The 24,784-nt window shown below is 43.8% G+C and overlaps 2 protein-coding genes across 34 annotated transcripts in view; one reads left to right on the plus strand and one right to left on the minus strand.

Annotated features, from left to right (window-relative positions):
* Positions 1-13,401, plus strand: part of Tubgcp4 (tubulin gamma complex component 4) — a 32,377-nt gene extending 18,976 nt beyond the window's left edge. For 4 of the 27 annotated variants that reach the window (XR_015683184.1, XR_015683176.1, XR_015683190.1 and 1 more), the window contains 8 exons: positions 1,044-1,151; positions 1,498-1,639; positions 4,086-4,263; positions 5,679-5,813; positions 7,215-7,331; positions 7,916-8,055; positions 8,532-8,670; positions 10,588-13,401. Coding sequence is in view for 10 of the 27 variants with exons in the window: in NM_001399280.1 (NP_001386209.1) it covers positions 1,044-1,151; positions 1,498-1,639; positions 4,086-4,263; positions 5,679-5,813; positions 7,215-7,331; positions 7,916-8,055; positions 8,532-8,544 (833 nt within the window). In the remaining 17 variants the exon portion in view is untranslated. 27 annotated transcript variants of the gene reach the window in all.
* Tp53bp1 (tumor protein p53 binding protein 1) overlaps positions 10,052-24,784 on the minus strand; it is a 73,357-nt gene continuing 58,624 nt past the window's right edge. For 5 of the 7 annotated variants that reach the window (NM_001371259.1, XM_087650930.1, XM_087650929.1 and 2 more), the window contains 11 exon segments: positions 10,052-10,408; positions 10,779-10,924; positions 11,452-11,651; positions 12,123-12,217; positions 13,598-13,813; positions 15,391-15,606; positions 15,975-16,166; positions 18,810-19,240; positions 19,458-19,607; positions 20,184-20,455; positions 22,314-22,466. In NM_001371259.1, coding sequence (NP_001358188.1) covers positions 10,221-10,408; positions 10,779-10,924; positions 11,452-11,651; positions 12,123-12,217; positions 13,598-13,813; positions 15,391-15,606; positions 15,975-16,166; positions 18,810-19,240; positions 19,458-19,607; positions 20,184-20,455; positions 22,314-22,466 — 2,259 coding nt within the window. In that variant the 3' untranslated portion in view covers positions 10,052-10,220. 7 annotated transcript variants of the gene reach the window in all.

The raw sequence follows: 24,784 nt of genomic DNA on the forward strand, positions 1-24,784 counted from the left end.
CTGCAGAGGCCAGAAGAGGGAGCTCTTGAGTCACAAGCATTTGTGAGCTGCCAGGGTAGATGCTTAGAAGAGAATCTGGATCCTCTGCAAGAGCAACCAATGCTTTCTGCTTTCTGCTTTTTTTCTTTTTTAGATTTAATTTTTGTGTGTATGCTTGTTTGAATGAATGTATATGTGTGTACCTTGTGTACAGTTCCTAAAGGCCAGAAGAAGGCACTGGGTCCTCTGAGACTAGAGTTACAGAGAGTTGTGAGTTGTCCAGTGGGTCCTCCAGTCATCTGGAAAAGCAGCCAGTGCTCTTAACCACTGAGCCATCCTGTAGCCCAAAGCCAATGTCCTTAACTACCAGTGTTCCAGGCCCACAAACCTACTTTTACTTTGTAAATAATTAAGACCTAACCTCAGAAAGCCTAGTTAGAAAAAAATTGCAGTTATATCTAAAGTTCTCAAATGCCTGGTGTATAACTGGGTCTCAGAACAACTAAAGCGAAGGTCTTCAGTACTTTCAAGACTTTTCTTCTTACCCTGAAGATTCCCAAGATATCAGTAACAGCCCAGCCTGATCTCTGGCAGCAAATTAAAGAAATCTAGTAAAGTGCTTTGTTTTAATTGGCCATCTCCAGATCAACATGGCTATAACTGTAGTGGTGAAGACGTCAGGCTTACGGTAATCCTCTTTCAGCAAGTGTCTTCTGCTTGGCAGTTTATGGTCACCCCATCCAAGCACAAGAAGAGAATAATATAGTAAGGATCTGAGCCAAGACAAAGAAAATGGGAGGAAAATGAAGGGCCTTGACTGTTTAAGTCACGTCTATAAACAAAACAGCCAAATGTAGTTACAAAAAAGCTGTCACAACCCATTTGACATGCTGTGTTCCCAAGAATTGAGTATTGCCAGCCCCACCAACACTGTGGGGACTGTACGGAGCAGGGATGACTCTCTCAGGATTGTTAATAACAGGGGAGAGGACGTAGTGCTGTCAGGCAGAAGCCAGAGATGCCTAACCCTGAGCTGTGCTGTGCTCTCATGTGCATTCTTGCAGATGTGAATGTGGCCTTTCAGCAGTCAGCACACAAGGTGCTGCTAGACGACGACAACCTTCTCCCTCTGCTGCACTTGACGATTGAGTATCATGGGAAGGACCACAAAGGTTTGCTATTCTCTGATTGCGTCCTCTCTGCATCTTCTGTTCTTTATTATCCCTCTACAGAAACTGATCATTTCAGACCATAGAATTAACCGAGTCCAGTACTCCCATTTGTACAGGTACAAATGTAATTCCAGACAGGTTGAGGCACTCTGTCCAAGGTTGTCTTTGAGATGCGTCTATATTTTTCTCTAAAACACCTCTCAGGAAAAGCCTTCACAGAAGTTTCCTCCCCTCCACCTTTATTGCCTCCCAGTGCTGCTTTTCAGCACCACTGAAGTCTCATTTTTGTGTATTTTATCCTCTCTCTCTGGTTCTAATTAACGAAGTTATTATCTTCTTTACATAGCAGATGCCACCCAGCCAAGAGAAGTGCCTTCTCGGGAAACATCTCCCCGGGAACCTCCTTCTTCCGGCTGGGCTGCTCTAGGGCTTTCCTACAAAGTACAATGGCCACTGCACATTCTCTTCACCCCAGCTGTCTTGGAAAAGTAAGTATTTGTGACTTTCTCCCAAATTAAAATTACCTCTGTTACATCCAAGGGGAAAAGTAAGTGAACAGGAGTAGGATTGACAGAAGCAAACCAGCTAGTAGGCTGGAGGTTGCAGACTCAGCCTGTCTTCAGGAGCTAGACGGGAGGCTAGTTTGTTTTCTCTTGCTGTGAAAAAGCATCTTGGTAGGAAAGGGCTTATTTGGTGGTGTGTTTGTTCGGACAGCAGTCCTTCATTGAGGGCAGTCAGTATAGGAATTCCAGCAGCAGCAGAGGTAGAAACCAGAGGAATGCTTCTTACTGGCTTGCTCCTCAGTTTGCTTTCTTACACATCCCAGATCCATCTGTATCGCCCACAGTGGCTGGGCCCTTCCACATCAATCATCATTCAGGAACATGCCCCACAGATTTGCCCATAGGCAAATCTAATGAAGGCAATTCTCATTTGTGAGGTCACAGCCATGGGACAGTATGGAATGGTAAGGACTTGAACAAGTGGGACGGCATATAGCCACTTAGAATCAGACTAGGGGTGAAGAAATAGCTCATTTCATAAAGGGAGACATGAGTTTGAATCCCCATAATGCATCAGAAGCTGACCATGCCTGTAATCCTAGCATTTCTATTATGAGACAGGAAATAGAGACAAGAGATAATCAGTAAGTCCTCAAGCTAGCCAGTGTGGCATAAACAGAGGCAAACAGCAAAAAGACACTGTCTCAAACAAGGTGTAAGGGGAGGTCTGGTTTGGTACTTACATGAGTATAGCATATGCCCACCATTCGCTTCACACACACATGTGGAAACCAGAACTAGAGTTGCATGCAATTGTGAGGCTCTCAGTATGGGCGCTAGGAACTGAATTCAGCAAGTGATCTTAACCACTGAGGCATCTCTCTAGCCCCAGACTTTGTTTGAAAGAAGTCTCTCTCTATATATATATAGCTTTGGCTGTCCTGGAGTTCACTATGTAGACCAAGCTGGCCTCAAACTCAAAAATGTGCCTGCCTCTGCTTTTCAAGCACTGGAATTAAAAGTCTGTACCACTAGATATTTGTTAGTCGACAGATAAGCAATTGTAGGTTTGTTATTTGTAGACTAGTTTGTGGCCTTTGGAGTATGAAGACTTGGGTATGATAATAAGTTCTGGACTTGACTACTCCCCTCAGTCCTTAGGACTTTCCCCCTCATTTTACTGTTCATTGTTAACTGTTCGTGATGTTAATGTTCTTGGAACCCTTGTATAAGTTAGGTTTCTGTTTTTGTGGTGAAGATTATCCCGGAAACAGGGTTTTATTTTGGCTTGAGCTTTTAGCATCGGGAAGGAGAGTCAGAGCAGGAAAGGGATGGCAGGGACTGCAGCAGAAATCCTGGAGGAGTGCGGCTTTACTGCGCGTCGTTCATGGCTCATTCAGCTCGTTTTTATACTACTTAGGACCATGCATAGGGACCCTACTGCATCAATCATTAGTCAAGAAAACGCCCCACAGACTTGTCAGAAGTCTACTCCTTAAGACACTTTCTCAGTTGAGCCTCCCTCTTTACAGATGACCCTAGCTTATGTCAACTTAACAAAAAATGAACCAGCACAATCCTTATACCTCCATGGAGAGCCAGCCAAGGTAGGGGAATGGAATGAGGGGGCTAGACCATGATTCAATGTGGACTGTAATGCAGGGCTTTGATTACTCTTGTCCCTTGGAACATCGCTCAGTGCATGATGGCACAGGATATCCCCAGGAAGGAGATGTGAAAAGCACACTGCACCCTGAGAAAGGATAAGGAAACCATTCTCACTGTGGCTACAAGAGTAAGGAAAAGACCATCTCTTTTCAGCCTACCTCTCTCTAGCCTCCTCCTTCACTGTTTACCTTCTGCTCTAGAATACTCAGGAGAAGGGTAGAAGCACTTGCAGAGGCTGATGCAAGGAAAAGATTCTGCAACAGTTCAGAACTCACAGTCCAGCTAGACAAAATGTACACACCTTGTCCAGAGACTCCAGAACTTGGGTACTCATAGTCCATTCACCTCCTTGTTTGATGTGGTCTTTACTTAGTATTTAATATTGCTTAAAAAGTAACATTTAAAGAATTTACTATTTTAGTATTTATGGTATATTTTAATGTTAATATTTAAGACCTTTTTAGTATTTAATGCTTTTGCGTATACATGTGTGATTTCATGGGGTGTGTGTGATCTGAGTGACTGACTGCAGGGTTAAAAAGACATTGGATGTCCTCTCTCATGCTCCACCTTATTCCCTTGTGACAGGCTTTTACTGAAGCTTATTTTGTTGTTCAACTGAAATTCATTTTATTTTCTCTGCTGTGTAATTACTGTATAAATACACTATTCTTGTCACTCACTGGAGAGGTGACAGGAAGCCCTGTTCTGTTCTGTTCTGTGTGTGGATAAGGTCTGTATCTCAGTGATGCTTCTGCCACAGGTACAATGTTGTCTTCAAGTACTTACTGAGTGTGCGTCGTGTCCAAGCTGAGCTGCAGCACTGCTGGGCACTCCAGATGCAGCGCAAGCACCTCAAATCCAACCAGACCGACGCAGTCAAGTGGCGCCTAAGGAACCACATGGCCTTCTTGGTAGATAATCTGCAGTACTATCTCCAGGTACATTCTGACCAGTGGATGGAACGGTGGGAACAGGACCCTAGAAAGCAGGAAGGGTCTGCTGTTCTGGATTTGGTAAAATGCTGCAGATGGAGAAAACTGAGTAGTTCTATCACTGGGTATGTGGCATTTTAAGTGGAAATAAGTGAATATAGGGAATTAGGATACTTAATGAGCAATGCACTGATTGCTGACGTGACCCTTTGCATTCTAGAATTCTCAGACATACCCAATCCTTTGACATTGTGGTGTGATATCATCAATTAAAAAGTTCACATCAAAGAACCGTGCAACAACCCCCACCCTCAATGCCTGGCCAAAAAAAAAGAATCTCATAGTCCTTTGAGTAATTCTGTAATTTTGTGTTGTTCTTGACTCTCCGTGTCACATACCTATCCTTGACTACATGTTGGACAAGCCTGCTATTCCTAAGTCAGTCATTGGAAGGGATGAGGCATGAGTGAATTACACTGGGATAGGGGAGAGTGATCTGCAAGGACATTTGAAGCTATTAAGAATTACACATCCATGGAGCCACAAAAATGATTTAGCAGTTAAAAGCACTGACTGTACTTGCAGAGGACTTAGGTTTATTTCCTAGCATCCACGTGGTGACGCCAATCATCTGCAACTCTAGTCCCAAATGATCGGACATCCTCTTCTGGCACCTGTGGCACCAGGTGCATGTGGTGCACATACACACACACAAGCAAAACACACGTTTTAAAAGTTTATTTTGAATTTACTACTGACTGGGAATGTAGGTCGGTTGGTAGAGTACTTACCTGGTTTGAGCACAGGCACTGCAAAATGTCAGGTGTGGTGGCACCAGCCTGTAACGTTTCAGAAGTTAGGATTACAGAAGCAAGAGGTCAGAAGCTCAAGGTCATTCTTGGCTATACAGTGAGTTTCAGGCCAGCCTGGGCTACATGAGACCCTGTCTCAAAAACAGAAATTATACACCCAGTTCTTTTGACACACAACTATAACATCCACACTGGGCAGTGTCAGGAAGGAGAATTGCAAAGCCCAAGCTACAGAAAGACCTTGTATCAAAAGAGACAAGTGGCAGGGAATGTAATTCAGTGCTGCAGCCCCCCCACCCCCTGCATGCACAGGCCCCAAGCAACACACACACTCTCTCTACAAGGCTCAGCAATTGAAACATGTCACTGGACAGCCTAAAGTGGCTGGAAGGAAGATGAGGGCTGGTCAGATGGTTTGGTGGGTAAAGGTTGGAGCCACCAAGCCTAATGGCCTGGGACCAACCCTGGAAAGTTGCTCTTTGTCCTCTACATGTACTCTGTGGTATGAACAATTCACACACACATACTAAAAGTAAAAGATGAGAAGAATCATAAAATAGAATACTCAGGATGTGCCAGTGCTAAAAAAAAGTTTTATCTGTCTATCAGGTAGATGTGCTGGAGTCTCAGTTCTCACAGCTGCTTCATCAGATCAACTCCACGAGGGACTTTGAAAGCATCCGATTGGCGCATGACCACTTCCTAAGCAATTTGCTGGCCCAGTCCTTTATTTTGCTGAAGCCTGTAAGTAGGTGTGATTGTTTGCTTAGCCTAATATGTTCCTATAGGTTCTTAGAATTGACAAGATAGATACTGTTACTCAGCACATGTTCAAGTCTATGTTTACGTTTTTGAGAAAGTAAAACAAAAAGACAGTGTTAAAAGGGAACTGGAATGTGAAAAGGTATGCCCCCCCCCCCAAAAAAAAAAAGACTTACAGAAATGCAGAAATCTCTACAGGAAAACAACAGAGTTCACTTTCTTAGAAATCTGTTGGACCAGGATCAACCAATCATTTGAAAGTTGTTTTCATAGGTACATGGTATCTATTGCTCTGGGTATAAGGTAAACAGATATAGATAAAAGAACTATGTGTTTAACAACACCCCCAATGACTTATGGAAATCTTGGGATTGGAACCAGCAAGTACACACGTTTATCACTTCCAACATTGACTACATATTGGAATCATCTGTGACCTTGTGAAAAATCTAAGACCAGAAAACACTTAGTCAAACATGCAGACTGTGATCTTAGCACCAATGATTGCAAGCACACATGCTGGTCCCAATGCCAAGATGAAAAGTGGGACTGAAATAACCCTATAGTGCGTATACTGCAGTGAGCAAGTTGTACTCAGGATAGCAACCATAAATGGTATGGGCTTCTCTTTACTCTGATATTTAGGGCTGTTACTTGCTACACCAAAAAGGAGTAACTTAAGCAGCTGCCATTCTACAGGGTTCTGTGAATTGGGGCAGGGGATGGGGGGGAGTAGGGGCGTGGGGGAAGAGTGGTAGGAACTGTTCTTGCATGGCATGGGTATATCCTTGAGGAAAAGCACATCAGAACAACAGGTTGTCATAATTGAAGTTTTTATTGAGTGCTTACTGTATGCAAGGCACTGGGGATACAAAGAGGTATAAGTCATGGCTCTGCCCTTAAGGAGCTCACAATCTAGTTGGAAAACAAGACATGTACATACAAAAGTCAGGAACAGCACAGGTGGCCCGGACAATCACCAGTGACAACACAGATACTACAGCAGAAGAAGGGTGGAGATCACTAAAGGCTGCAGTGGGGAAGGAGCAATTCACAGAGAATGGGGCTTAAACTGTTATTAAAGAGAAGAGAAAGCCCAGGGAACAACACTCATAGCTCAAAGGCAAGAGCATACTCAGTGGGTCTAAGAAATGATGAGTTAACGGTGACTAGAGCAGAGGTTTTGTGCGGGGAGTCAGAGAAGCCAGCTGTCCCAGGAAGGGATGTTCATTCTGTATGTTGCTTTGGAGGGCCAGACAGCTTTGAAGGTTGTGGTGTCTCTGCTGAGATCAGACATGGGAGGTCAGCTGTTAAGAACTATTTTCCCAAACCTTGCAATTCTCAGAGATTTCTTCATTTAATGCCAGCTATATTTTTGGGTAGGTGTTTCACTGCCTGAATGAGATCCTAGATCTCTGTCACAGTTTTTGTTCACTGGTCAGTCAGAACCTGGGTCCACTGGATGAGCGGGGAGCTGCCCAGCTGAGCATTCTCGTGAAGGTGAGTCTGCCTAGCCACTGAAATGCATCCCTCCACCCCCACCTATGGAGCAAGCAGTCCTTGCTCCAAGTCAATAAAGCGTCTCCAGAACAGACACAGAAGTGACAAGATAGAAAGGTAGAAGTGCTGGTGTCAGTGAGCTTGAAGGTTAATGTGCTGCTTCACAGTGTTCAGAAATAGTTCAGCCCTGAATAGTTTATTCAGCCCACCAAGTATGCATTGGCTTTGTGCTCATCTTCTCACATCCCACTTCCTTCTCTGAACCAGCCTCCTATCTCACTTGTAATTATAATCTCACACTATATTTATCTCCTTGTAACAAAGCAGGCTCACTGCAATCCCAGTATGTGATAGAATATATTAATCTTAAACAAGCTGTTAAATTCCTACTAATGAGAAAGTACTTTCATGGGAGTCATGCATTTCACAGACATGGTACTAAGAAGTCAAAGTCATTTAAGGAGCTGATAGAAATGGGAATTTGGAACGGTCCCACAAACATTTAAGCAAAGCTTTTCCAAAGACTCCCCACCCCAGGAGCCCAGCACTCTGCATGGTCACTGACAGCTCGGGTCTCTCAACAGGGCTTTAGTCGCCAGTCTTCACTCCTGTTCAAGATCCTTTCCAGTGTTCGGAATCACCAGATCAATTCAGATTTGGCGCAGCTACTGCTCCGGCTAGACTATAACAAATATTATACCCAGGCTGGTGGGACTCTGGGCAGGTAGGAACAATCTGTGGGCACTTACAGATTGGGAGGAGGGGCTGATAAACTATAGAAGACCAAAATGCAACTCTGGCCATCATCTGCAGATTTTTATAAGCATTTTATAAGCGAGGCTCAGAGATGCAGGAAGGGGTGAGGGTATTCGGGTAGGGTGATCGTGTTCCACAACTTCACTGGAATTTGTTTGCTAGTGAAATTCACAGTAAAATACTAGAGCTGAGGGTAAGTTCTGTGTTGGGTTATGTGCTGCTGTGTTCTAGGGGGCAGTCTAGCCTGCTCTGGCTTGTACCAACAGCAGTGCAGCTGTGGTACCATGCTTCACTGGTCACTGCTAAACTTCCTTAAATCTAGTACTGACATCCGGTGGCAGTCGCCTTCTTAGAGAGCTGTGCTGTTGCCATGGTGTTAGCTCTATCTCAGATTGCCATGCTTCTTTGAAAGGCATGACACTTAATCGCTTTTTTCTTTTACAGTTTTGGGATGTGAAAACTCAGCTTCATAAAATGAAGCAGCAGTCAGCCCTACCACGTTCTGATGTCTGTAACAAACCTCTCTAGTCATTCATCAAATGCCTGCAGACTGCTGAAAGGGTCTTCTAGAAGAAGTCCAGAGGTATAAATCCTTCCTGCCATCCCTGTGGGAAACTGGGGTCTGAGATCCCTCTGCTGACCACACGAATGCTTTGACCCTTTACACTAAGACATCTGTTGGTGGGTTCATTTGTGTAACAGTGGTTTACTGAACATTTACTATATTCCTATGGAAGATAACCACAGTAAACAATGGGGATCAATAAAATATTTTTAGGCTAGGCTCATATGTAAGAAAACAATCATGCTTATGAATAGGTCAGCTTCTATATGTTACCACCAAATTAGAAAACCCTTTAGACAGGCTGTGGGCTTTTCCTCTCTCTGTACCTTGTAAATTTGTAACTACACAGATAAATTTTTTTGGGAAGGATAAAGATTATTATTTGAGTATCCTTTATCTGAAGAATTTATCCAATGAGTTCCAATTCTTTCATATTGATAGAAGGGCAATTCTAGCTAAAGATGATGGAGGTCAGATTGTTCAGATTTTAGACATTGAAAATCACAACCCAGTTTTCCCACCTCAGACCTGCCACAGAAGCTAATGTTTTATGGTCAGGTAGCCTAGCCACCACTGGCTGAGAACATACTAATGTTCTTCTCATGAGCATAAACAAAAGAACCACTTTATTGACATACCTTCCCTCCAAGCTGGACAAGAATGCAACACTGGGGCCTCGGTTTGTAGTCACCGAATCCTCTCTTCATTGACACTGTCTACCACCCACTGTGAAAGCCTGAGCCCCATACTTGTCAACTAGAGGGGATCAATCCCTTCTGTTTGTTACCTCTAAAAGCAGGGCTTAGCAGATAACAGCCTGCTGCTTGTTTTTGTAAATAATAAAGCCACACATACTCATTTACCTACTGTCTATGATTGCTTTCGTCTCAAAGCAGGGCAAGAAGTGGAGACAGACAAGTGACCACAAAGCCTAAAAGTATTTACTACAGAAAAATAGAATGATTATGATGATGAGTGTGAGGAAGGAATAGCTTCCAGCAGTTGTGACAACTTATTTTACAGAAAACCATCCCAGCAAAAGTCACTGTCCATTCATTAACAACTGGTCATGCTTCCAGTAGCAGGTCATCTGTTAATAAACTCCTGACACCCAGAGCTGTCCCCAGTCCTACTCAACTTTAGCACTCACTACTTACTGTTAACACATCTGTGCCCTCACTTACTTTAAACTGCGTTTTTGGAGGCAAACATTTAGGTAGCCTGGGATAACCTTTTGATATTGACAGAGGTGCTACAGAATAAAGTTCATTCCTATATTTTTATCTTCCTTTGTTTGCTGTACTGCTAAAGTGACAAGCCTGCTGAAAAACTTCAGAGAAGATCCTATGTTTACCATGTTCTGAGATTAAGCTCAAAGAAACAGATGAAGACATCCCAGTTACTACAACCAAAGAGATTCAACATTTATTTTATCATAAAAGTCCAACAAATAAAACTATGTACAAGGTCCATGCAAAGAATACAATTACACACAAGACACACTTAAAACCTGATTAAAACACAATCTCCACAATAGCAGGGAATAAAACCAGTAAGACCAAGTATCTTTAGTGAGAAACATAATCATGTTTGTATTTTGGATGCTGCTGGAATCCAATTCTCTCCCCAACAATGAGGCACTGGATCACCCATTCTTGTGATACCACAGGCAGCTGCAAGGCTTCAGCACACTTGAGCACCGAGGCTGGGCATGAGGGGTCTGTCACCACCACATCAAATACCCCTAAAGCAATGTCTGCAAAAAGTAGGGGGAAGTGAATGAGGAAAGAACACTCAGTTTAGCTCCTATTACAAAAAGACAGATGTGCCTTCTAACCAGTACTCCCTACTCTTCCAAACCAAAGCCCTCTGCTATAGATACTGTATACTCACAGTCTAAAATAAAAGTTGTAATCATCACTTCTGACCTTGTAGAACTACTGAATGGAAATGCCACTGGAGACTCTAGAAGCCTGAAGAGCATTATCCTTCAACCTACATCAACCTACCCTTTTTGAAGGTGGGACTTATCTTAAAACTGAGGACAGACTTGGAATACACAGACTAACAAGTGTCACTCTAAGAACATCCTGGAATGACTATGAAGCACAGGTGCTCTCCAGTACCTTTGTTATGGGCACTTGAATGATGCTGCTTCACAGAGGCTGCCCCTCCAGTCATAAGGATCTCAGACCAGAGCTCCAGGAAGTTCTGCTGTTGATCTGACACCAAGAGGACCTTCAGATTCTGGAAAGGGTTTTCACGGGGTTGCCTGTGAAGGAGTTGGAGACAGTGTTTAGGAACTGGAAAGAAACTTAGTATGGCCTGTCACATTTAGCAACTAGCACTGCACAGGGAGCCTTCATGTCTGCATGCTTTTCTAATGATGCCATGTACTGAACATGCTCTGCCTCTCTTCTAAATGAGAGATGCATTCTGGGATCCCAGACTTTGCTAGTAAACAAATCAGGTTAATCCCTCCCCTCTCTCTAAGTTTAATGATTGAAACCTGATCCTAATTTCAATGCTTCCCCTAATGGGGAACACTGACCACACACACTAATCTTTCCACACATTTAATGTAAAATGAGGCTCTGGAAACAAAGTACTTTAACTGCTGAAATCATTTCAAATTCATTCAAATTCTGACTTAGTCTACAGATATTCCAGTTTCTAGTAACACTTCAATTTCTATTATATTTTTGGTTATAAGCCTAGCCTTTAAAGACTGAGCTATCTCTCCTGCCAAATTTCTCAACTAGACTTTCTTCAGCTCTAGATGGGTTCCCAAACACTCACCAGTCCAGAATTCGTTGCTCCTCAAGGCTATACCCAGCAGGCAGCAGATAATTACGGTAGTTTTGAAGCTGGTTGGCATGGCAGCTGTCATGGACCCAGACATGAGACACACAAGGAATGCCACTGGCAAGGCACAGGAAGTACTTCCGGGTTCGACAGTGCTGGTCCGCAATTAGGAGACACTGGTAGGCTGTGTTACACTAGAAGAAAAGAAGCCCGGCTGACTGGTCTAGTGGTGTCTAGGAAAACCTTTCCTGATTAGCTGCACCTAATAAACCCCGGAGAAAAGATGTAAAGACTTCCAATTGGTGTCAAAAATACTATCTAATCTGTTTTTGTACCCAAGGCTGCGATGGCTCACTGAGAAGGCCAAACTGCTTCCTGTGACAGTTTCCTTGTCTCACATCTTTAAGAAGGCCTAAATCTCAAGGGTCAACAACACCTGGTACTCCACCTTCCAGGCTAGGGAAACACCACCACACCAATAGGTTTTCTACTACACAAGTTCAATCTGTGGCTGTCTCTTCAGAGCCACTACCACCTACCACAAGGTCTAGCTTCTGTTCTTTGTGTACAATGAGAACACTGCACAGCACCCTGGACTTCAGCCAGCCACCCAAAACCCTCTCGGGCCTTTTCTCAGCACAGAAAGAGTAGAAAGAAGTCCTCACCTGGGCTTCATTGAAGTCTTCCAGGATATACCCAGCTCCTGCTCGAAGCTGGCATTCTGTATACTGCTTGTTGAAAGGAGGAATTTCTAAAAATTCTGTGTATAGAACAAAAATAATTTTTACTATTATAAAATTTAAATAATGGTTTCCTAGGTGCTACCTTACTGTCTATTTGTAACTACTTTCTCATATATTCTTCAGCTATTGGTGATTAGACATGGGTTTACTGATGTATGTGAGGAGCTGAGCACCTGCGTCACTCAATCGTCAGTCAGCGTCATTCAGCTTTCCAGACTGTGCCAAGCAACAAACATCTAGGTACAACTGCCTCATGCAGTCTGGTTTCAAGGGCTCAGGTGAAAAGCAAAACCATCTTTACTCCCTAGTGCAGCTCCCGGATCACTTTCCCATGTCCTGTACATGTTTCCATGGCTGTAACTAGTGAGCAGAGTCGTCATACATCTTCTGTCAGCTATACCATTTTATGACAATCACATTTTCCTCGTTTTAATTCCTTTTTGCAAGACTCAACATTAGTCAGAACTCTTTAACTTGCAAAATAATAATCTAGTTCTCAAGCTTGGAGAAGATCTCTGGAGACTATTGTCACTCACTGTGTACATTTGATCTACACATTCTCTACCACACATTTGTCAGACCTCTGAAATATATTCTACCACATGACCATAGACTTCACCTAGACACAAATTAATGTCATAGTCATTATGCCATAAATGTGGCAACAGACTTATTTTAATGAAAGGTCCAAGAATAGGTCTAGAAAAACTAATTTTTCCCAAACTATCCTGGGACACTGGAGATACCACAATTCCTTTCTTAAACTCAGAATGAAATGCATCCTCGACACGAGTTTTCTTAAGTAGATGCTAGAGCATAAATGGGGAAGGTGGCTGGACATCAGGAGCCTGTTGGACGTGGATAGTTATAGGAAGGTAAAGGCAGCACTGTGTCTATTACAAGTCTGTCATTGTTGGACCTATTTAACTCTGATAGACTGACAGATTTTTATCATTTATTTTATGTAAGAAGGAGACTCTCTCCCTAGGCCACCAAGATGTCCCGGTAGGCAAAGGCTGCCAAACCTGGTGACCTGAGTTTGATCCCCTGGGACCCCTTACCTTAGGAGGAAGAATAACACTCTTCCAAATCATCCCATGACTACCACACATATGCACACATACATACACATCCATGCATAAATCTATATACAGTATACACCTGTATCTATGTAGTATGTAAATAAACAAAGATAAATATTTCTCAGTCGTGTATCGTTGACCACTCTCTGAGAACAATTTTGTATAAGTCTACAAACCAGAGATAGGGTACAAGTTAATTTTACTTGACCAGAATCACAGTTACTAGCTGGCTGGTGCACTGCTCTACCTGAACGAAAGTATCTCTTCACAAAGTAAATAGAAAGAGTGCATAGGTCAGCATCCCTGGAGACTCACCCTCCTCTTCTTCGCTGCTTCCTGTAGGACCATCTAGCAGCTTAGAGCGGCTGGCCAGCTTGTCACTAGTTGTAGCCATGGTGAGGAGAAAGGCATAGCCCAGAAACAAGGTCTTGTTGAGGGGCAAAGGCCCTCTTGGCTCTTCCAGGACAGAAGGCTCACCTGTGTTGTCTCCACTCTCACAGGGGCTCACAAGCTCTGCTGCCCCCACTGTTCCTAGGAAGGACAAAGCATAGCTAATAAAACAATGCACACAGGATCATTACTTGGACAAAGGTCCAGCAACAAGCGTGACCAGATAGGCCATGTCCTGGTAAGTTTTGTCTAGGCTATGACCTAAAGACCATTAATATATAGCCAGACACTCTAAATGGCCAACAACCTAGGACCAAATTTACAGCAAAGATAAAATAACATTTAAATCTGACAAGACCATTACAGTAGGCAGTCTGCTGTTTTCATATATGGACATGAACTGGTACTATTTCTATAACATCAAATTCTAAGGCCACCTGAAATCAAAGGTGGTTCTAGAACAGGAAAATATAGTGTTTAGAAGTCTTGAACCACATTCATTGCCCAGGTCTCTGACATTTTGAAGCAATCTTTAAAGAAGGAAGAAAAAACTTTTCATTGCTGCCAAGAACTGTCCCAATCAGATTCTCCCACTGTACCTTAGGCTCTTACCAGAACAATGCCAAATACTTGGTGATAGAGTCTTGACGTGGAGGTGAAGCCACACAAAGTACCCCACCTCAACACCCAGCTGTCAACACCTGGGAAGTTAAGTGAGCCACCATTCCAGAACACCCATGCTAAGATGTGCCCCAGTAAGTCCTCCAAAAGGAAACGGATACCTACTGACACCGAGTCAGGCTCATTAGGAGGCTAAGATGACGGCAGGTCATGCATGACCTGAAATAAAGCCAGGATCAGGAACGGTCAGGCAGTGATACTGTGTGTATGCACTGGACTACAGGGTCAGTCAAGCCTACCTAAATCTGAGATCTGGCTTATTCTGTCACATTGAGAAAGTTACCTAGCTTTTCTGTCTTAGACTCTGCAAAACATATAGAAAGTGAATTCTAGCACACATGCTTTAAGAGAGTATATAAGGGAACATGAGTGAAAATATTTAGGTTTCATGACTAGCCCAGTAAATATTTAATAAAGGCTAGCTATTACTGTTTTTAGATAACCTTAAATACACGGCAGTGGTATTAGGTGGGTAAGCAGATGACATAACTCCAACAGGAAAAACAAAGATCTGATGCTGGGGAAAGGGAAGGGCTAGCCTGAGAGACCCCTATTCAACAGAGACAGGATTTTACTTCTGCCTACAGGAGCCACCATGGCCAGGTCACCACAGACACTTGAACAGCTAACTGAATTTTCTTCATAATGAATAGGAGTGACTGAAAGGGATGGACAGGGGAAAGGGAAGATGCAGGCTGAAGCACAACCTTTCTATAGGAAGCTTGAGAAAGGGTAAGCACAAGATGGGGGGGGGGGGGGGCGCGGAGATAGTAGAAACAAAGTCTACCAAGAAGCAGGAGATGGCAGAGAATAAAATCTAAGAACGTGTACCCATTCTGAGTCTACTTAAACTTCCATACTTATATTCCCCCCAAAAGCCCACATACAGTCTCTGTCTGTGATCAAGTCTTGCCCTCTTGCTGAGCTCTGAAGAGAGGACGGAGTGTAGCTTATACCAGGATAACCTATAAACTTGTAGGCGCCAGTCTATGACCAGCATAGAAAGGACATCACCATGCACTAGGCTCCCATCTTACCAGGTTTCACAGTAGCAGACTTTCGGCCTCGCTTAGCAGGGGACCGTTCCTCTTCAGAAGTCGTAAGTTTCCTTTTGCCTGACGGAACTCCCATGGAAGCACGGGGACTCTCTGTGGTTTTACGTGTGGGTGTTGTGCTGCTGCTACTGGAGGCAGTGGGGGTGGCTGGGGAGCTGATGTTACTGCGCCGTTTCCTCTTTCCTTCCACCAAATTGTCTGACGAATAAGCCAAAGGCTAGTAAGTTCGGGTTAAGTAATAACTTAAACCTGACATAGATAGTACTGTGTTTCCTGCAACCTCCCCCAATCAGGAAGTCACCTTTTAAAGCCACACATTTTATGTTCCAACACTGCCATGCCAGATATAGATGCTCCTCTATAGAACAAGAAAGGCCAGAAAAAGCCCAGAGACGTCTCATTTGGTATTTGGAAAGGGAAAAAGTATGGCAGTAACTAGAAAATGGTAGTCATTACGATCCAATAAACCATACAAGAGTCAGGCAATCCTTCCTAACTACTCTAGAAACCATTCCTCTCTTTAAGAAAAGCATGGGTCCATAGGCAGTCGTTCAGGACAGTCTTACCTAAGCTGATATCTGCTGCCTTTGTGAGTGGTGTGACAGCTTCATATGGGCCAAGCCCATATTGTTCTCTCAGTCTGTTTCCTTGCTCCAAGGACAGAATGACTGCCATCCGTTTATACCACTTCCTTTGGCCTTCTTTTTCAATGCTGTAATACAGCTCCCCAGACTCCTTCCTGTGTCCTTTCACCACTCCTGGAGGGGACATAAAAGATTCCATAGCTGCAGGTTGCCTAGCACCCTCTCATAGGGCTCTACAAAAGCAGGCCTGAGGCAGGGAACACAGAGCCAACAAACATGGGCTGAACTTGGCTGTCCATCCTGAATGGTTTACAACACTCAGGGTATATGTAGCTAATACACTAGGATTAGACAATGTCTTCTGAGAGAAAGCGGCCTTTAGCTATAAAATAAAGCTTCCCAATGCTGGACTTGGGGATTATTAGAGGCTCAAATGGACCTCCTGAAATGAATGGCATGGGTTCTTAATGATCCCATATCAATCTCCTAAGCCTTCCCATCGTGATTTATTTGAAGAATGAGTGGTAGTCCTAAGTTACAGGTGAAAATGACAATTCTAAGAAATCATGTACATGTCTGTCTATTGTACAAAAAAAATCAGAATGAAGAGAGCAAAGGGAAAAATAAGCCCTGCTTCCTGCTATTCTCTACCTCGATGTTCTTGCACTGATAAACAGCTACAGATAAGCCTTTAGGTTAGAAGCACAATGTGTGGCTGAGTTAGAACTCAACCAACCCGAGTTTAGGCCTAATTCTATTATGTGGGGATTAGTTAGGCAAGATCTATTTCCAAATCTATGAAAAAAAGAAAAAAAAAAAAAACAAACAAAAAACCACACTCCTTTCTACCAACCAGTAAACATATATCTCACACACAACATAAAAATGACACATCACTGCTATGTTTCGTTCTCATGAACAGAGAGGTACACTGCATTCTCCACTAGCTTGTTTTCAATGAAGGGATAAGGGACCTAGCTATCCTGCCAGGGAGGAGGAAGCAGGTCCTAGTTCTCTGCTGTGCCACACAATCGCTTCTTTTACTCAGATGAGTAGCTTAAATCTACCAAACTAGATCATGAAGACCACCTGATACCAACACGTGCCCAGGCCATAAGAACACTCATCACCAAGGAGGAGCTACAACTAGAAGCAGTGTGCTACTGACACTGGTAAACAAGTAGGCTGCCAGATCCCTATCCTGTGATACATTTACTGCTGATAGCAAACTATCTCGAAAGGGCCAACTGCCAACCTCTATGATGGCTTCATACCAGATGAAGAGGATACATACAAACCATGACTACCCGTCCTAGGTACTGCTCCTAAGTAACGCCACACAACTGATGGTGTTATCTAGTATTATAAGTTAAAGTGGCCAAAACACAAAACAAGGGAGCAAAAAAAGCAGGTACTTGGGGAACCCTAGAATAAGAAAGCCAGGAAGCTCCCAACAGAAAAGCTTGTTCTCCCAGTCTATCCATGTTCAACACAGTATCCAGAAAGGATATTTCTCAATGAAGGTCAACACCATAGAACTAAGAAGCTATATTCAAAGAATATATGAAGGGGTTGGGGATTTAGCTCAGTGGTAGAGCGCTTGCCCAGCAAGCACAAGGCCCTGGGTTCGATCCCCAGCTCCAAAAAAAAAGAAAAAAAAAAAAAAAGAATATATGAAAAAGTAAAAGCACACATGAACACCTCACCATTACCAACACTGGCTATTATAAAAAGAAGGGCAGTGGCCTGAGACCACCCTGAAAAAAAAAACAAAAAGAGAGCATCGCTCTTCAAATCAAAACATGACATGCAGCGTGCTGAGTTAGAATATCTCGGTGTGCCACCACTGTCTCCAGCTGAATTCTTATCAGCGTCGTCAATGAACTTCAAAGTCAGAAATAAGGCCTAGCATAGCCGCTCAAACCTTTAACCCCAGGACTCGGGAGGCAGAGGCAGGTGGATCTCTGTTAGCTTGAGGCCAGCCTGGTCTACAATGCAAGTTCCAAGACAGCCAGGGCATAAGGCAGGAGTGAAAAGAAAACAATACAAAAGGGCAAATACTACTGTTAAAGTGGAAAGTCCTGGAAAAGTGCCACTTCACCTAGTGATAAAGACTCACATCACCAGTGATGTAAGGTGATGTCACATGCCCCCTCAGCCCCATAGATGATATGATATGAAGGGCACAGTAACCCTAATGACATTCTTTACAATGAATTAAAAACAAAATCCTAACTGCAGTCTACTGTGAAACCATCAGACCTGATCTGAGAGAGCATTCTATAAAATAGCTATTATCCTTCAAAACTGTCAGAGTCACGGAAAAAGAAAAGACAGAAATTGCCACAAACCAGAGGAGACCAAAGGAAACATGGTGACTAAATGTAATGTGGTATCCTCGACTGGATCCTGAAACAGAGAAAGTATATTATAGAAAAGATGGTAAAGTCCAAATAAAGTTTGGAGTTTAGTTAACGGCTAGGAATTGAGATGGCTTCTTGGTTCTGACAAAAGTACCAGACTAGTTTAGGACACTGGAGACAGGGAATGCTCGGCAGAGAGGACAAAGGGAGCCTCTACCCTAACACCATTCTGTCCTTGGCAATGTGTTAATTCTGTAACTATTCCAAAATAAGTTTGCCGAAAAACAACTACAAACGAAACAGCCAATGGCAAGGGTACGCAGTGGAATGGGTGTGGATCTCTGACTTGTGAGGTCCAGAGAAACAGGCTGGGGAAGACAAGACTGTCTGGTAACTGCTGACAAAACGGACCAGTGGACAGAGTGCATCTGTAGAGCCTCTGCTTGTTGATTACCTGCACTGAAATACTCATCTTCTGAGAGGGCGGTCACTTCAGTGTCCAGGGGTATGGGGTCACACAGGAGAATGTCCTTGCCCAGCACGTCACACTCATACCCGTCATCAAAGAGCAGCTTATACTTCCCAGCTCCGACATCTCGTGTGATTTTCCCAGAGTAAAAGTAGCCATTGGACGACCACTTGGCTACAACCCGGAGCCCCACAAAGCTGTTTCCAGAAGATGAGGAATCCAAGCCATCAGAGGAACCAGTAGCAGCCTGAAAAGGAATCTCTGGAGAATCACTCCGCCGCAAAGCACCAGAACTGGCATCCATCCGTTTGGTAGAGTCTGGCACACGGGGCATAATGCGGGTGAAGGACTTGTCATCGGGTGACATGCTAGGTGAAGTGTCTTCTATGCCCAATGGACCAGACACAACTGTTTCTCTAAAGACAGGCAAGAGAAGGACGTGAGAGCAGGACAGGACCTACCTTCCGACTTTTTCCTACAGGCCTCTTCCCATTCTTCATTAACCCCATCACAGGCATGAGGCCAGTCTCTCAGTGGCCTCGGGCATCAGTGTGGGCCCCTCCTTTCCCTCTTGTACCCTACACACTCTCTATTTTCCTCTCTACTCCTATTTTTTTGGCATTACCCAGGTACCTGGTTCCAGTGGTCCGAGAAGGTGGGCGGCCCCTTCGCCCACGACCACGAGGTGTAACTGGAGCCTTCCCTCCTTGTCTGATGCCAAGGCCTGCATCACCATCTTCCTCACACACTGGTGCCCCTGTCTGACTGATCCCTTTTCTAGGACTAGAGAATGAAGACAGGTTAGTTTGATAGCAGCTGCTAATGAATACATCCTTTAACATCTCCCCAGGACCTTCCAACTGTCAGGAACATGTGCTGCTCCTCCAGGGCAACAGGAAGCTGGCTCACACCCATGAAAACTCATCGACAAAACCTCAGCTGGAAACAAGGGGAATGGGATAAAAAGTCTTTTTCCTGTATGAAAGTCTACTCCCTCCTGACATAGCTTCCTGCTGTTGCTATTTGAGATGCTACACCCATTTCTGCCCGACCTTCTATTCTACTTCAGGCTCTGGATACCCACAGAGGAGACCAAAAACCAAGACATAGAACACAGTGGGAGCCTATTGCAAATGTGTACTCCCAACCAAAATACGGATATGTTGCAGAATATAGGCATGGCAGGAGAATGTACCCAGCATTCCCAACATCCCCTAAGGGACTTCTTTGCCCACAATGGAGGAAGAGGCACTGATTTCTCCAGCTCGAGGCAGGGCATTCCCCCGTATTTCTTCATGTGATATTAAAACATCAGCAGCCCTGCCCCTGCTGGGTTCTCTCTGGAAAACCTGTCTGCACCTCAGTTTTCCTGGGCCTCCTCGGGAACTGGGTAAGGCAAAATCTGCAGGTTCTGTCCCACTGGTTTTTCCTTTGAGTGGCCCAGCTCCTCGCCCTGAGCTGCCACTGCTGTGTATGGCTGAGAGACTTGTTCCACTGGATGTGTGGTGTGAGCTGGAGGCTTTGGAGGAGAAGGAGCTGATGTCCCCCAGGTCCCCAGAGGAACCGCCAGTCTGTGAAGGGGAAACTTCTGTTTCACATTCCTGACATTCTACGATTGGTTCTTCAGTCTCCTGAAGGGAAGAAACAGATAGGGAAGCTAAAAGAAAGTGCACTAACAGAAAGCTAAGGTGATGGCTAGGAAATCCTAGAGATTGCAGGAAATGTCACATCAGCCAGGTAGGAATCAGGAAGGAACTTTCTGAAGCAATGGAAACATTCTTTATCTGTTCTGAGCCATGGATACATACATTTTTTCAATGCATAGCTAGGTATGATGACACACATCTTTAATCCTAGGAGGCAGAGGCAGGTAAACTGAGTTTGAGGACAGCCTGATCCATATATCAAATTTCAGTCCAGTCAGGTTTATACAGTGAAACCCTAACTCAAAATTAAGTAAATATTGTTTTTAAACTTGTTCAAAGCTATTGAACCAAACACTTAACATATTACATGTCGTGAACATTAAGAAGAAAGAACCCTTCCTATGTATGGAACATGAAATTGTCTTTCTATTGGGAAAGCTCATAAGCACTGACTACTAGCAAGGACTTTAACACAGCAGACAGAAGCCATTTCCCTGTGGAGAGAAGAGAACTAAGGAGGTCATTGAGAGGAGTGGGAAGGAGCCTTTCTGGGTACATCATTAACATTAGTTCTTTTATAAGTGACCAAGGAAACAGAAAATTTTAAGTAAAAATAACTAAAATTGGTTTGAAAAATCAAAGACAAAAACATTATCAGAGCTGAGGATGTAGCTTCATGGGAGAGCCCTGAGTTTACGGTTTTGAACTCCATCCAGTATGGGTAGAGGGGGCTCACATTATAATGAAAGTTCATGCTGGGTGTAGTCACACACACCTTTAATCCCAGCACTGGGAAGCACATGTAGACAGATCTCTGTGTGTTCAAGGCCATGCTAAATTTCAAGACAGCCATGGCTACATAATGATACCCCGACACTGACTCTGATGAGGATTATGACAATGAAAAATTTTGGTAAGTACAAACCACTAGAATATCAAGATGGCTTCATTCACCTCATATGCCCACTTTGGGGCTAGAGCTCCGCTTAAGTCTGGCCAGGCATGCATGGTACAGCAAGGGTCTAGGACCAAGACATAACATCCTCAACAGCACAGCATTGGGAAATGGGCATACAGGACACAATTTTGTCTTCCTCATCTAAACTGTTTACAGAACACCATGCTAGTTGACATGATGTGGAGAAAGAAGACTCCTCAGTAGGCCCAGTCTCTCCACAGACAATATGTACCACACATATTTGTGCAATACTACTAAACGGTAAACAAATGGCTCTTTTTGACTTCTGTTTTGGAAAATTTCTCCTTTGAGAATTTATAGTTTGAGGGAGGGCAAGGATAGCAAAATGGCTCATAAGATGCTTCATGACCCAAGTCTGATAGCCCAGAGCCAAGTGATGCAAGGAGAGCTGACTCTGAAAGCTGTCCTGCAAAAGGGTCACACATGGGCCACTGCACACATAGACCCACATGAATATACACACTACATCAACAGATGAATGTTAAAAGGAAAGAAAACCCACAGGCTGCAGCGCAGTTGGTGAAGTGCTCCCCTCACATGCATGTGGCATTAGGTTTGTCGTAAACAGAGATGCAGACAGAAAGATCAGAAGTTCAAAATGGCTACAACAAGTTAAGAGGCTTGAGCTAAAATAAACCAGTCAGGCAGTGGTAGCACTTAGGAGGTCTCTGTAACTTAAAGGCCAGCCTGGTCTACAGAGCAAGTTCCAGGACAGTCAGGGCTGTGTAAAAAGACCCTGTCTCAAAGAGGAACAAAAGAAAACAAAGAAGGAAAGAGTGCCAGTGCCTAGCGAGCCAGGGCTGAGGAGAATCGAGGGAAAGGACAGGGATAGGAGGGGCGGGGAGTAGGTGGGCGCAGCTATACCTCCGTTACTTTCCTTTCCACTTCTGTTCCATCCACATAATAAACATCTGTGATGACACGGGTGACAAGTGTACGGACTTCTCGAATCGTTCTCGTGTGACGATGCAAGACATGGCCATGTGGAGGCTGAGGCATTTCAAATTCTTCTTCTCCCTACAATGAAAGACACAGTCTGAACAAAACTAGTGAATGGACAGTGCAATGGAGTCACAGTTTTCACTATACACTGTCAGAAGACTCATGTATCTGATGTGACAAACGGTCCATTTATTCACAGGAAGACCGAGAAGAGGCTGCAGAAATCTGTGTCTGCCTCATGTGACCTGAAATGACAAAGCTCAATCAGAGTATCTAACACATTATTTTGAAAAAATGAGCATCCTAAGTTTTTTCAACTTTTTGTTTGTTTCACTGTATAGCTCAAACTTGTCTTCAACTTACTATGTACCCCAAGCTGGTCTCTCCAACTCATGATCCTCCTGCCTCAGGACTCTGATAAGCATGTGCCACCACAACCAGCTAATCCTTTAATTCTGACAGTAACAGTGCTTTACCTAAAAAGCAGGTGCTCTTTGACCCTTAGAGAAGCCCAGAATCAACACCTGTTAACTAGTGAAAACTAGTTTAGTAACAAAAAAAGACAATGCTTTCTATCTGTTCCAAAGAATAGTTTTGGGAGTTTTGTTACTCTGTTTAGATACGGGGTCTCCCTACATACATCCCGAGCCTCTGCTTACTCACCAAGGTGTGCTGCCCAGTTTTAGGTTAACACAGTCATGACGGAGGGTAGACCTCACTTATGCCTCCATAAGATCTGACTGTAGGGCGTTTTCTTAGTGATTGTTGTGGTGACGCCCCTCAGCTGGTGGTCCTGGGTTCTAGCAGGCTGAGGCAGGCAGTGGTGGGATCAGCACTCAGGAGGCAGGTAGATGATCTCTGAGTTGAAGGCTAGCCTGTTCTATAGAGGGAGTTCAGGAAGGCCAGGGCTACACAGAAAAACAATGTCTCAAAACAAAAACCACAAGAACAAAAATAAAAAACAAAAAACAAAAACAAAAAAGGAGACTGGGCAAACCATATGTGGCTAAGTCACTAAGTGGAGCCCCTCCATGGCTATGTATCACCTCCTGCCGGGGGGTCCCTGTTGTCTGAGTTCCTGCCTTAGCAGCCCTCAATGGCCAAGACCCTGGATATGTAGGTCAAATAAACCCTTTCAGCCTCTATTTGTTTTTGGCCATGGTGTTTGTCATAGAAATCCCATTTAAGACACGAAGAATAGACTTTTAACTAATGGTTAAGTTAGAAAGCTGGGCATGGTAGTTTACATCTCTAATCCCAACACTTGGAGGCAGAGGCAGGAGAATCAGAAGTTCAAAGCCATTTCTAGACTGTACGGTTTAAAGATAGTGCCTAGGGAATCTGAGGCACTATCACCAAAACAAACAAAAGATGAACATTTTATATCTAGAACGGAAGAGAAAGCACCCTTGCTGCTCTTCAAAGGGCCCTGGAGTTCAAGTCCTACCACCCACATGGCAGCACACAACCGTCTATAACCCCAGTGCCAGGGGATCCAGCACCCTCTTCTGGCTTTCATGTGCACCAGGCATCACTCCACTCAGTGCACTTAAATATACGCATGCAAAACATTCAGACACATAAAACAAAACTGTTTTAAGATTTACCATTAAAAAATAGTTTGAACAAAACCATATTTTTTGACAATTTCTTATTACTTCAAGAAAAATAAGCTGCTTTCATTCAAAAAACATTATGCAAATATTTGGTGACTAGCTTATGTGCACCATGGATGACACTATCCAAACATCTGCTAGAAAGATCAGGACCGATACAATTCACTCAGGGCTTGACAAATTCAAATGCAGTATTTCCGATTAATATAAAAATAAAGAATTCTTAGACCACTGTTCAAACAAGCAGACAATAAACAAGAACCAAGTTGTTCCATGATCATAATTTCTTCTAAATCTGTGTAATGTGTGCACACGCATGTGTCTATGAGTGTTCATGAAGGCCTGAGGTCAATGTGTCTATCACTCTCTCCCTTTGAACCTAGAATTTGCCAATGCAACTAGACTGGCTGCTCTCGGCAAGCCCAGGGATCTTGTCTTTGTCCCCCAGTGCTAGCTCCTCTGTCGGGCTTCTTTAAATGGGTTCTAGGGGACGGAACTCCAGCCCTCATGCTTGAGCACTATACACCCGACTACCTCCCCATCCCTCATATCCACAATCTCTACTGCCAAATGAGCCCCAAGATTATGCTTTAGTCAGATTTTGATAATCCTGATAAAAAGGACTGCTTGCAAAACAGATTTCAAAGTCCTGTTGTTTGCTCACTACCCCTAATCATTGGCTTCTTAGAGCCCACCCGTGTTTACTACGTAAGACTTGCTGGTAGCTAAACCTGGCCAGCATTGGTCTGTCTTCTCGTAACACCTCTACCACAGCTC

This window comes from Rattus norvegicus, chromosome 3, assembly GCF_021556685.1.
Source record: "Rattus norvegicus strain SHRSP/BbbUtx chromosome 3, alternate assembly SHRSP_T2T, whole genome shotgun sequence".
In the NCBI taxonomy this organism is placed as follows: Eukaryota; Metazoa; Chordata; class Mammalia; order Rodentia; family Muridae; genus Rattus; species Rattus norvegicus.